We start from the raw sequence: 12,191 nt of genomic DNA, 5'->3' as shown, positions 1-12,191 counted from the left end.
TCAGTTTCCTAATTTTATTTATTTTTTTCTCTCTGTTGTTTTCAGGTTCCCTAAGAACTCTATCTTTAATAAAGTCTGTGTCTTGCAGCTCTCTCAGTTGTGATTTACTTTTATTATCTTGGAATTATTGATATGGTGATAATGTAGTGGGTTTAATAATGTTCCCCCCAAATTCATGTTCACTTGGAACCTCAAAATGTGACCTTATTTGGAAATAGGGTCTTTGCAGATGTAATTAGTTACATTAAGAAGGTCGTACTGGATTAAGGTGGACCCTAAATCCAAAGACCGATGTTTTTGTAAGAGGAGAGGACACATAGGGATACACACAGACACACAGAAAGAAGCCATGTGATGACAGAGGCAGAAATTGGAGAGATGCAGACACAAGCCAAGGAATACCAAGGATTGCTGGCAACCACCAGAAACTAGGGAGAGGCAAGGAAGGATGCTTCCCTAGAGCCTTCAGAGAGAGCATGGCCCTGCCAACACCTTGATTTTGGACTTCTAGCCTCCAGAACTGTGAGAAAGTAAATTTCTATTGTGTAAGCCACTCAGTTTATGGTACTTTGTTATGGCAGCCCTAGGAAACTATACAGTAAGGTACTGGGGGAGAGGAAATATTCTATAATCTTATGATTAAACCTCAGTGGACCCGAGATCCTGAGCTTGACCTTCAGAGGCATTTCTTGGCTTTTCTTCTTCTCCCATTTTGTGAGACTAGAAGACTGGAGGGGGCTGGAACTGTCTCATTGCCCTTCCCTCAGGGCAGATAAGACTCTGGTAAAGCAGTTTCCCTTGATGGAGGGCCTTTGATAAGGAGAACAGAACGCTCTGGGCTTTCAAAATGGTTACAATCCCCTGAGTGTATTTTAAAATGGTTACTTTTCTCCTCCCCTTCCCTGAAGCACAGGGATTATTTCCCTACTTTCCCAGAGGGAACCTGGTGGAGCTCCTGGAGGTAAACCCCAGGAAATTGTGGAGTCTCCCTAAGACTGGAACCCCAGCGGTTTTTAACTGTCAAGCCGGTCCACACTCAGCCTCCAGCAATTCATCAAATCATTTGCATTCCTGCCAGTTGCTGGCTTCAATGGCGGCTTCTGCTCTGGGTAAGTTGTGATTCTCTGTCTTGCCCTGTCTCTCCAGATTTCAGGATGGTGGTTTACCCTGTGACCTCAGTTCTCCTATGAATCTAAGAAAAGTTTTTGATTTTCAGTGTGTTCTGTTTCTTTTCATGTGAGGATGGAAGTATCAACTTCTTTACATGTAAGAGCTATCAAAGTCTTTACATGTAAGAGCTAGCTTACGGTGGCTTTTTGTTATTTAGAATTGTACATAGTTTTGTATTGTGATTCAGCTTCCCTCCTAATTCTTTTTTCCTTTTTAAAGGCATTTCCCCCCCTCTGCTGGAGACTATAGGGAAACAGACATGGAGTAACAAAAATAAAAAACATGGGAAAGTTAGAAATGTCCAGAATCTTATAAAATCTCTCAGAGCAATGACTTTCTGGTCTGTGATTCTTTTTTATTTATTTATTTATGGCTGTGTTGGATCTTCGTTTCTGTGCGAGGGCTTTCTCTAGTTGCGGCAAGCGGGGACCACTCTTCATCGCGGTGCGCGGGCCTCTCACTATCGTGGCCTCTCTTGTTGCGGAGCACAGGCTCCAGACGCGCAGGCTCAGTAGTTATGGCTCACGGGCCTAGCTGCTCCGTGGCATGTGGGATCTTCCCAGACCAGGTCTCGAACCCGTGTCCCCTGCCTTGGCGGGCAGATTCTCAACCACTGCGCCACCAGGGAAGCCCCTGGTCTGTGATTCTTAATTTCCTTCTAGAAATTTCTTGAAACCTAAATTATCTCTCCTGCATCTGACCTTGGTGGATGGAGATCACTGCTCTTACCCCACTGCCAAGCATTTCTTCCTTTGTCCTTCTCAAAAATTGATTCTTGTGTGTTTCCTTGTCTTGCTGTTACTTTGTAGACAATTTGAGGTTCAAGGCTTAGTCATCTCTGTCCTTGATAGATGCCTGCAGTCTTGCACAAAGCCAGGCTGTAATTAGGAATCTGGGAAAGTGGACCCTTAGTTGAACTGGGTTCTTTCCCCGAGTTGGTCTGGCGTAGAATGAATCCCATATATTGCTGAATGACCACTATACTAGCACATACACCCAGGCATGCACCCATGTGTCTATCCTGTGAGCCTGGCTCTATAAGGGACAGATGACCCTTAAGAAGAGTCTGTTTGAATCTAACAACTAGAAATTTGCCCAAACCATCAAAGATGTTCATTATAGAAAACTTGGGAAATACAGCTAAGGATAAAGAGGAAATAAAGATGGTCCATAATCCCATGGTCATTATTTTGGTACAATTCCTCTGGCCTTTTTACAACACATTGCTAATAATCACGGGGAAGGAAGATGAGTTCCCTAGGAATCAACAAAAATCAAGGATTGCCATTGCTGTGATTGTCATATGTGTATACAAGAAGGGACAACACAGTGGTTTAGGAATGAGGCTGGGCAAGGCTATTGATTTTCAGTCACGTGTTTAGGTTCAAATCCCTGTTCTGTCACTTACCTTGGGTAAAGTTGCTTCTCTGTGTCAGTTTAAATGATCAATGTACCTAAAACACTAACACAGTGCTAGGAACAACGTGTTCAGTAAGTGAAGCAGTTGGAGGGAAAGAAGGGTGAGGGTGAGGAGATGGAAGTGGAGACCACACAGAACGTTGTGCTCCCCATTGTGCTTCTAGTGGAAGATTTCCTGCTGTTTTAAATGTGATTTATGACAGATAAACCCATATTTCAACTTGTCTTCACAGAAGAATGCTGGCTAATAAATAAAGAAGGAATGATAGATAATCACCATTTTGCCAAGACCTCTGTAATAACTGATCCAATCAGTATCATCAATTGATGCTAAAACCATTGGGTGAAGTGCTGTGGGGTACAGGATATTTGCATAGTATCAAAGTGTCACTTCACAGATTATATATTATTGGATTGGCCAAAAGGTTCATTCGGGGTTCTCGTAACATCTTAATGGAAAACCGAATGAACTTTTTGACCAACCAAATAATTACAGTGGAGAGCTCTGTCAGACGAGACCTTATTAAAGGATCAAAATTAGATTCATAAATAATGGGACAAACTAACATTATGTGCTTCCTGATGTGACATATTAGGAGGGACACAACATCACCTAAGCAATATTCTTGCCAAAAATAGTTAATCTGAATGACATCATGAGGAAGAAATTAGGAAACTAGATATTGGGGAATAGTGCATAAGACTGTTAAAAATTATAAATGTCATGAAAGACAAAAAAGGTCGGGGGACAGCTCTAGATGAAAATATATATTAAACAATCAAATACAATGTGTGAAACTTGATTGGATGTAAGATAATAATTGAGAAAAACATTTTGGAAATAATTGCGGAAATTTGAATAAGGACTATCTATTAGATAATATTATTGTGTCCATGTTAAATTTCTTGACTGTGATGATGGTGTTGTGGTTGTATAAGAGAATATCCTTCTTTTAATAGATGCAGGTGAAATATTTAGGGGTGAAAGTGACCTTATGTTTGCAACTTACTTTCAAGTGGTTCAGCAAAAAGTTGTGAATATACACTAATATGTGTCTGTAAATATATACAACTTTACATATATATAATTGTTAAAGGGCAAATGTGTATTTATTTAATTGTCTTTCAACTTTTCCGCAAGTCTGATATTTAAAAAAATAAAAATTTAGGTACAAAACGCAGCTTTCAGATGAATGCTAAAACAAGACCTCCTACCGGCCTAGACTTTGGGACTCCCTTGTTAGGAGAATTAGAGAGCCTCTGGCGTAAAGACACCGGCATAATCTATTCTGGCTGCATTTTACCGTACGCCTCCGTTATGGACATCTGGTCTACCTAGGGGAAGTATAATCATTCTCTACACTTGCATTGTATTTGGTTTTGCTTTACAGTTCTAAGAAAATTTCCATTGAACTGACCTTTAATAGGCCTGTGAGTAGTGACACTATTAATATGCTACTAAATTTAGATACTGGGACTATCTTGAACAGGCCCAAGGGAAAGCACAGTGAAGAAGAGCCTGTGTTTAGGTTGTGGGGATTTTCCAGTTCTGTAGGGAGAGCAAGGAGTCTGGGTGAAAACCACTTTCTTTTCTAAGAACATCTGATCCATTGTCACACATGTTCATGACAGGGACACAGACCTGTTATCATATCAAGGAAACACAGATAATAGGAAGTTAAGATCTTTTTACTGGGTGATCCCTAAAGAAATAACAGGGAATCATTAGACAAATTACAGTGTAGTGTGGTTTGTATTTTTTTGTATAATCTCAATAGTGGACCGTGAATTCGTTTTTCTTTGCCACTCAAAGCAGATGGAGATTATTATTGCATAGAAAAGATGAATGAGTTGGGATGCCAGCTCTTGGGGAGAGAGGATACTACCGTCACATAGTAAATGGATAAGAATACTGGGGGAATTTCAAAAGATGAATTTGTCACTAACTGCAATTGCATCAGGGGATGGCCCATAAGTTTCTTTTCACCTGTCAATTCCAGTTGTCTACTGTGGACTGCCCAGAGGACTATGTTAAGAAGGATTCCTGCTTCAGGGAGGAAGAGGGTAGGAACTGATTAGAGATGTCTCTGTTTTGATTTTTTGAAAGAGTCTAATGGCATGCATATCCCTTTGCCATCTTTGAATTCCCATCACAAACTAAATTGGATGTTTGAAAAACATAAAGCCTTCAAAAAAACATTTATTAAAGTAATGATTATAACAATAACTAATATTTATTAAGGACTTACAATGGGCCAGACAGTGATCTAAGTGCTTTGTATGTATTAACTCATATAATTCTCACAGCAATTTGTTTATTTTTTATTTTTATTTATTTATTATTATTTTTTGCGGTTCGCGGGCCTCTCACTGTCGTGGCCTCTCCCATTGCGGAGCACAGGCTCCGGACACGCAGACTCAGCGGCCATGGCTCACAGCCCAGCCATTCCGCGGCATGTGGGAATCTTCCCGGACCGGGGCACGAACCCGCGTCCCCTGCATCAGCAGGTGGACTCTCAACCACTGCGCCACCAGGGAAGCCCCTCACAGCAATTTGATGAGCGAAATACTTTATTATCATCCCTATGTTACAAACAAGGAAATGATTCATCCTCTTCAGGGCTTTGCTCACCTTCTCAGTCCATACTGAGGATTTTCTGGTCACTGGATTTCAAATTTCAGCACTGCCCCTGTCCCTGTCGCTCCCAATCCCTCTTCCCTGCCTTAGTTTTCTCCTTGATACTTGTCACCACCTGACATTCGATGTATGTTAGTTATCTGTTTGCTGCTAGAATGCAGGCTCCTGAGCGCAGGGATTTTTTTTTACTGCTACATTTCTAGAAACTTTCCTAAGCCACTGGCACTTAGCTGGTGCTCAATAAATACTCGTAGGATTAGAGAATGAGGCTTAGAGGAGCTAAACGCTTTACCAAAGGTCAGACAGCTGCTTAGTGGTGAAAGGTGGGTGTGGGAGAGATCTCGTGGTTGTCTTTCTGTCGGGAAGTTGGAAAGGATGCCAAATATGATACAAAGAGCCCCAGAAGCTACAGAGAATCTGAGGTTTACAAATTTTGAGAGTAAAATGGGAAGGGAGCAGCTGGTCTTCAAGTTAAAGAGGCTTCCAAACAGACAGAGTAGGTGTACCCTGGGTATGAGGAGCTAGGTAATCACAGTTTGCTGGGATAAAGATGAAAAACCAAAGCCTGCCTCCCAGATAGGTACCCAGAGCCATTTCAGGGTCCAGCCTAGGCACAGATGCACCCCCATCTCCAAGGATTTTTTTTTTTTTTTTTGTCTCAAGAACAAATAGGTTGAGAGATATTGTCTGTGCACAGAAACTACCAGGAGGCTTCTGCCAGTGATGTGGAACAAAAGGAAGACTGTTGTCTGAAAGCTAAGTATGAAAATCAACAGATAATGGACCATAAGAGATTAAAGCCAAGTCCGCTTCAGGAGAAAGAAGGGCTCCTGAGCGAGAGCAAGGACTTTCCTGTCACTGTGGAAACACTGAAAAAAAGACTGTGAAGGATGAGGCCTTGGCAGAGCTGTCAGCACTCTGTCGGGGGGTGGGGTTGGGGGAACCAGGTGCAAGGATGCACACAGCCTACCTGGTGCTCGGGGCAGCTATTGTGAGTACGACTGTGGGGCTGTGTAGCAGGGGCTGGGAAACATTCGAGTCACAGAACCTGTTCAGAAGTCTTCCGGTTATGATTTGGCTTCCTAGGTATCGTGGTTCAAGAGAGAAAAGGTCCTGATGATCAGAAGCTAGTGGCATGCAGCCTCGGTAGCTGTGGTTCTCAGAATGAGCTTGGCTAATGTGAGAACACTCCATGAGACCCACCCAACAGATCTCTGAGCCTCCAAACCAAGGACCCGCCCAGGGAATTCCCCGGGGGGGAAATGGTTCCAGGAGACCCGGGGGGACTGCCAGCCCGTTCTTCCTGGTCCTGTGCAAAGTCATACTTTTCACGGTGGTGGTCTTTGCAAGGTGTCTTCTGGGTATACGTATCCTGGATGTTTCCAGCATCTATGGATTCCTGGATGACCCTGCCTCATAATGCCCTCATTACCATCCCAGGGACCCAGGATGTGCAGACTTTTACCAGGTTCTCTTCTCCTGACAGTGTCTGGGAAGGTCTATTAGTTTCCTGTGGCTGCTCTAACAAAGGACCATGTATTAAGTGGTTTAAACAACACACAGGGGCTTCCCTGGTGGCGCAGTGGTTGAGAATCTGCCTGCTAATGCAGGGGACACAGGTTCGAACCCTGGTCTGGGAGGATCCCACATGCCGCGGAGCAACTAGGCCCGTGAGCCACAACCACTGAGCCTGCGCGTCTGGAGCCTGTGCTCCGCAACCAGAGAGGCCACGATAGTGAGAGGCCCGCGCACCGCGATGAAGAGTGACTCCCACTTGCCACAACTAGAGAAAGCCCTCGCACAGAAACGAAGACCCAACACAGCAAAAATAAATTAATTAATTAATAAACTCCTACCCCCAACATCTTCTTAAAAAAAAACACACACACACATTAATTATCTTCCAGTTCTGTAGTTTGGAAGTCCAACACTGGTCTCACTGGACTAAAATCAAGATGGTGGCAAAGCTGCATTCCTTATGGAGGCTCCAGGGGACAACCTGTTTCTTTGACTTTTCCAGCTTCTCGAGGCTGCTCTCCCCACAGTCCTTGGCTCGTGGCCCCTTCCTTCATGTTTAAAGCCAGCAACAGTGTCTTGAGCCCTTCTCCCATCACATCCCCCTGGCTTTCTTTCCTGCCTCCCCCTTCTACTTTTAAGAACTCTTGTGATTACATTGGGCCCATCTGGATAATCCAGGATAATCTCCCTATTTTTAGGGCAGTTGATTAGCAAGCTTAATTCCATCTGTAACCTTAATTCCCCTTGCCATGTCCCTTAACATTCACAGGTTCTGGGGACTAGTACGAGGACATCATTGGGGGGTCCATTATCCCAGAAGGCCTGAGGAAGGCTCCAGGATCCACAAAACCTTCCTGGTGTTCCCTGGTCACCTTAGTCATAGTGTCTCCCTCCTCACCTCTGGCCACCTCAGAACCAGCTTCTGTGGGGTGCACATTCTCCCCAAGCCACTGCACCCCAAGTGTGGACCCAGGCTTTACCCCAATTCCCCAAAGCCCAGTTGAAACAGGATGAAAAAAATCACTGTAACAACTGAAACCAGAAGTCCTCTTAGCCGAGGAAACATCTCGACAACTGTTAGGGCAGAAGGTGGGACTTAAGGGTGTGGGTGTCAGAGTGAACTTGTGCCACAACTCAGAGGCTTCAAGTGCTCTGTGGGAGGTAAGGGTGGAGAGAGAGAAAGGTCGGGAAGGCAGTGAGAGGAGCCTGCCAGAGAGAGGCTGGGGTCCGTGTGGAGGCAAGCCTGAGGCTGCTCCCCAGGGACAGGGTGGCTGCGTGTCATTTTAGCTGTGGTTAAGCTGAAGTTTGTGTTTTGTGACACGAATCCTCTTGTCTCTCTGCAGCACCCAAATTTAAAAAAATTCCCAGGAAACTCATGACTGCCTGTGGGCAGGGGGGCTTGCTGGAACTCTAGGAAGAGGCTGACAGCATGGTGGCCAGAGGGCACCATGGAGATGTCAGCCAGCCCTGCCCTGGGAGCTCCTAGAAAACTTGGGAGGGCTTTGGTTATTCTTCATCCATGGAACAGGACACCCCAGGGAGGGAGGGCTTTGTCCTTCTCCAGCCCCTTGAGGTCCAGGTGAGCCAGTCTCGTCTAGAACTCAAGGGGTGGTGAGACTCCAGATGACTTCTGGATCTCATAGCTAAGCCCAGGATGTACCTTTTAATCATATATTACTAAAGGCTTGAGAATAGCAGGAAAGCATTCCGATATGGAGAACAGTCAAAGTGGTCACCAGATTTGCCAGCTCCCGGCACCCAGGTGGTAGCTTCCTCAGGCTCCCTGCTCTCCAGAAGACCCTGGCCTGCTGGAAGATTTGCCTTTGATCATGTTGTTTCTACCTGAAGTCTAGAAAGCCCCTCCCTCCCTAATTTAATTTTCTCTGGGTAGAATAAAAGGGGAAAAAAGTTCCTTCCTACTCTCAATTCTCAGGATCTCAGGAAACTCCAAGTTGCAAGTGGCACAAAGCAGACCTGATAAACATTTATGTTCCTCTGGGTCAAAGGGTAAGCTATTTTTAAGGCTCTTGATCGGTACTGCCAAATTGCCTTCTAGAAACTGCATGAAGATGTCCTTTTCCCTAGACTTCTGCCAGCACTAAGGACTGTCATTTAATAAATCTCTGCCAATTTGCTAGGGAAAAAAAATCTCATTTTCAGTTCTTTGATTACATGTGAAGAGGTGTTTTAAAAATATACACATTACTGTTTTGAATGGGATGAGTAATAACGAAAAGCCTATTTCAAATGTCACTAAATCTTTATTTAGATGTAAGAAAAAATTTCAGTTCATATGAAAAAGGGAAGGTGTTGTTATCTGTGTGACTTTTGTTATGAGAATTGAGGCTGGGGGAGGGGAAAGGAGAAAAACAAGAGGAAAACTGAGAAGAGGGAAAGGGAAGAGCAGAAGAAATAAAAGTGGGGAAGAAGAGATAAAAAGAAAAAAATGTAGCATCTCTTTGCATGTCGTCCCAGGTGCCTTGCTGGGATACAGGCTAGTAGGTGTTGGTTGAAATGAGCCCCACTCAGCTGACCCTGCACTCTGCCATATCATGTCCAGGTCAGCGGTTCTCAAATTATGATCTTAGGAAAACTTCACATTATTAAAAAGTATTAAGGACCCCCCAAAGCTTTTATTTATGTAGATTATGTCTATCAGTATTTTTGATGTTAGAAATTAAAACAAAAATTTTAAATATTTACGAAACATTTTTATGAAAAATAATTTTATTTTCCAAAACAAAATAATTAGTGAGAAGAGAGGTATTATTTTTATTTTTTAAATTTATTTATTTATTTATTTATTTGGCTGCGTTGGGTCTTCGTTTCTGTGTGAGGGCTTTCTCTAGTTGCGGCAAGCGGGGGCCACTCGTCATCGGGGTGCACGGGCCTCTCACTGTCGCGGCTTCTCCTGTTGCGGAGCACAGGCTCCAGATGTGCAGGCTCAGTAGTTGTGGCTCACGGGCCCAGTTGCTCTGAGGCATGTGGGATCTTCCCAGACCAGGGCTCGAACCCGTGTCCCCTGCATTGGCAGGCGGACTCTCAACCACTGCGCCACCAGGGAAGCCCGAGAGGTATTATTTTTACACGTTCCTAAATCTCTCTGGTATCTGACTTAATAAAAGATGGTTGACTTTTCCTTTCTGCTTCTGCATTCAGTCTGTTGTGATATCACACATCTTGCAGCCTCTGGAAAAGCCCACTGTACACTCATGAGAGGAAGTGTGTGGAAAAGGCCAATAACATCTTAGTAATATTATAAAAATGGTTTTGACTTTGTGGGTTCCCTAAAAGTGTCCCAGGAACCCTCTCCCCAAGGGGTGCCTGGACCACACTTTGAGAACCACTGATCCAGGCAGGGGGGATTGATACCAGCCTCCTCCCCCTTCCCCTTTAGAAAGGGGTATCTAAAAATATATAGCAAGGGCCATAAAACATTACTGCCCTTTGACACCATGATTCCCCTTGGGATATATTTTAAAACAATAATCCCCAAAGAAGGAAAAACTGCCCAAATGATCCACAATTGGAGAATGGTTAAATAAATGCTGGTATACCCACTTAATAGAATTTGTGGTTTAAAAATTATAATTATTGGGAATTCCCTGGCAGTCCAGTGGTTAGGACTCGGTGCTTCCACTGCAGGGGGCATGGGTTTGATCCCTGGTGAGGGAACTAAGATCCTGCATGCCACGTGGAGTGGCCAAAAAAAGAAAAAATAATAATTATGGAGGGAGTGGCCAAAATGGTGGAGCAGGAAGACCCTGAGCTCACTTCCTCCCACAGACACACAAAAATTACCACTATTTACAGAGCAAGTATCAATGAGAATGACCTGAAGACTAGCAGAAAAGATTTTTCACAACCAAAGGTATAAAGAAGGAACCACAACAAGGTAGGTAGGCGGAGCAGAGACATTGTATAGTCAAGACCCACACCCCCAGATAGGTGACCCACAAACAGGAGGATAATTACAATTGCAGAGGTTCTTCTCAAGGAGTGAGGCATTCAAGCCCCACATCAGCCTCCTCAGCCCAGGGGTCCTGAATTGGGAAGATGAGTCCCAAGAATGACTGGATTGAAGGCCAGCAGGGCTTGTGTATGGGAGAGCTGGGAGGCCGTGGAAAACAGAGACTCTGCTCTTAAGGGATGCACACAAAATCCCACATGCTCTGAGACCCAGCAGAGGGAGTAGTTTGAAAGGAGCCTGAGTCACACTCACTTATTGATCTTGGTGAAGCAGGAGGCAACTGGGACTGCGACTCCCCCTAGGGACATAGATGCTGGCAAGGGCCATTTTGGGGAGCTCAATCTACCATGAGGATGCTAGTGCAAAGGGCCATTTTGGAGTCCTCCCTTTAGCCTATTACCACAGGGGGCTTCCCTGCCCACCAGCCAGTTGGCACCAGTCCTGGGAACCCCCATGTCCAGTCAGCCAGCCTCCTGGAGATCCAGCCTCACCCACCAGCAGGACTGTACCAGCTGTGGACCCACCAGCCCCTTAACCAGCCTCCCCAGGACCTGGCATTGCCCACCAGCAGGCCAGCACCAGCCCTGGGATCCTCCAGGCCCCACAACCAGCTGCACCAGAACTCAGCCTAGCAGCCCACCAGCAACTGCCACATGAGGTAGGGCCTGGCAGCCAACTGGGCTTGGGGCCAGCCCCACCTACCACCAGGCCCACAGTAGTCAGCCCTGCCACAACAGAAGGGCCCATACAGCCCACATAGGGGACACCACTAGCGCATATAACTCTGCTGACCAGAGGGCAGTGTGCTGCTAGGCCTCAAAAGATGACTCCTACATAAGGCCACTTCTCCAACATTGGGAAACATAACCGACCTACCTAATACATAAAAATAAAAACAGGAAATTAGGTCAAATGAGGTGACAGAGGAATATGTTCCAAATGAAGGAACAAGATAAAACCCAGAAGAAGAACTAAGAAGAGTGAGGATAAGCAATCTACCTAATAAAGAATTCAAGGTAATGATCATAAAGGTGCTCAATGAACTCAGAAGAAGGGATGAACATAGTGGGAAGTTTAATGAAGAAGAATCAAACAGAGCTGAATACAAAAACTGAAAACAACAACAACAAACACTAGAAGGAATCAGGAGTAGATTAGATGATACATTGGAATGGATCTGTGAACTGGAAGACAGAGTAGTGAACATCACCCAAGCTGAACGGAAAAAAGAAAAAAGAATTTAAAAAAATGAGGAAAATGTAAGAGACCTCTAGGACAACATCAGGCATACTAACATTCACAATATAGGTGTCCCAGAAGGAGAAAAGAGAGAGAACACATGTCGCGGAGCAACTAAGCCTGTGCACCACAACTACTGAGCCTGTGCTCTAGAGCCTGTGGGCTACAACTACTGAGCCCACATGGCATAACCACTGAAGCCCGTGCACCTAGAGCCTGTGCTCTGCAACAAAAGAA

At 44.7% G+C, this 12,191-nt stretch overlaps 1 protein-coding gene across 2 annotated transcripts in view; it reads left to right on the top strand.

The window, feature by feature from the left end:
* Positions 1–941: 941 nt before the first annotated feature.
* The window catches only part of GPR55 (G protein-coupled receptor 55), a 67,782-nt gene continuing 56,532 nt past the window's right edge, over positions 942–12,191 (top strand). For both annotated transcript variants that reach the window (XR_013828686.1, XM_079924081.1), the window contains exon 1: positions 942–1,109. Coding sequence is in view for 1 of the 2 variants with exons in the window: in XM_079924081.1 (XP_079780207.1) it covers positions 1,091–1,109 (19 nt within the window). In the remaining variant the exon portion in view is untranslated. The remainder of the gene's footprint in view (positions 1,110–12,191) is intronic.

The sequence above is a fragment of the Stenella coeruleoalba genome (genome assembly GCF_951394435.1).
Source record: "Stenella coeruleoalba genome assembly, chromosome: 6".
Lineage (NCBI taxonomy): Eukaryota > Metazoa > Chordata > Mammalia > Artiodactyla > Delphinidae > Stenella > Stenella coeruleoalba.
The sequence above is the reverse complement of the archived record's forward strand: the minus strand, read 5'-3'. Positions and strand labels throughout refer to the sequence as shown.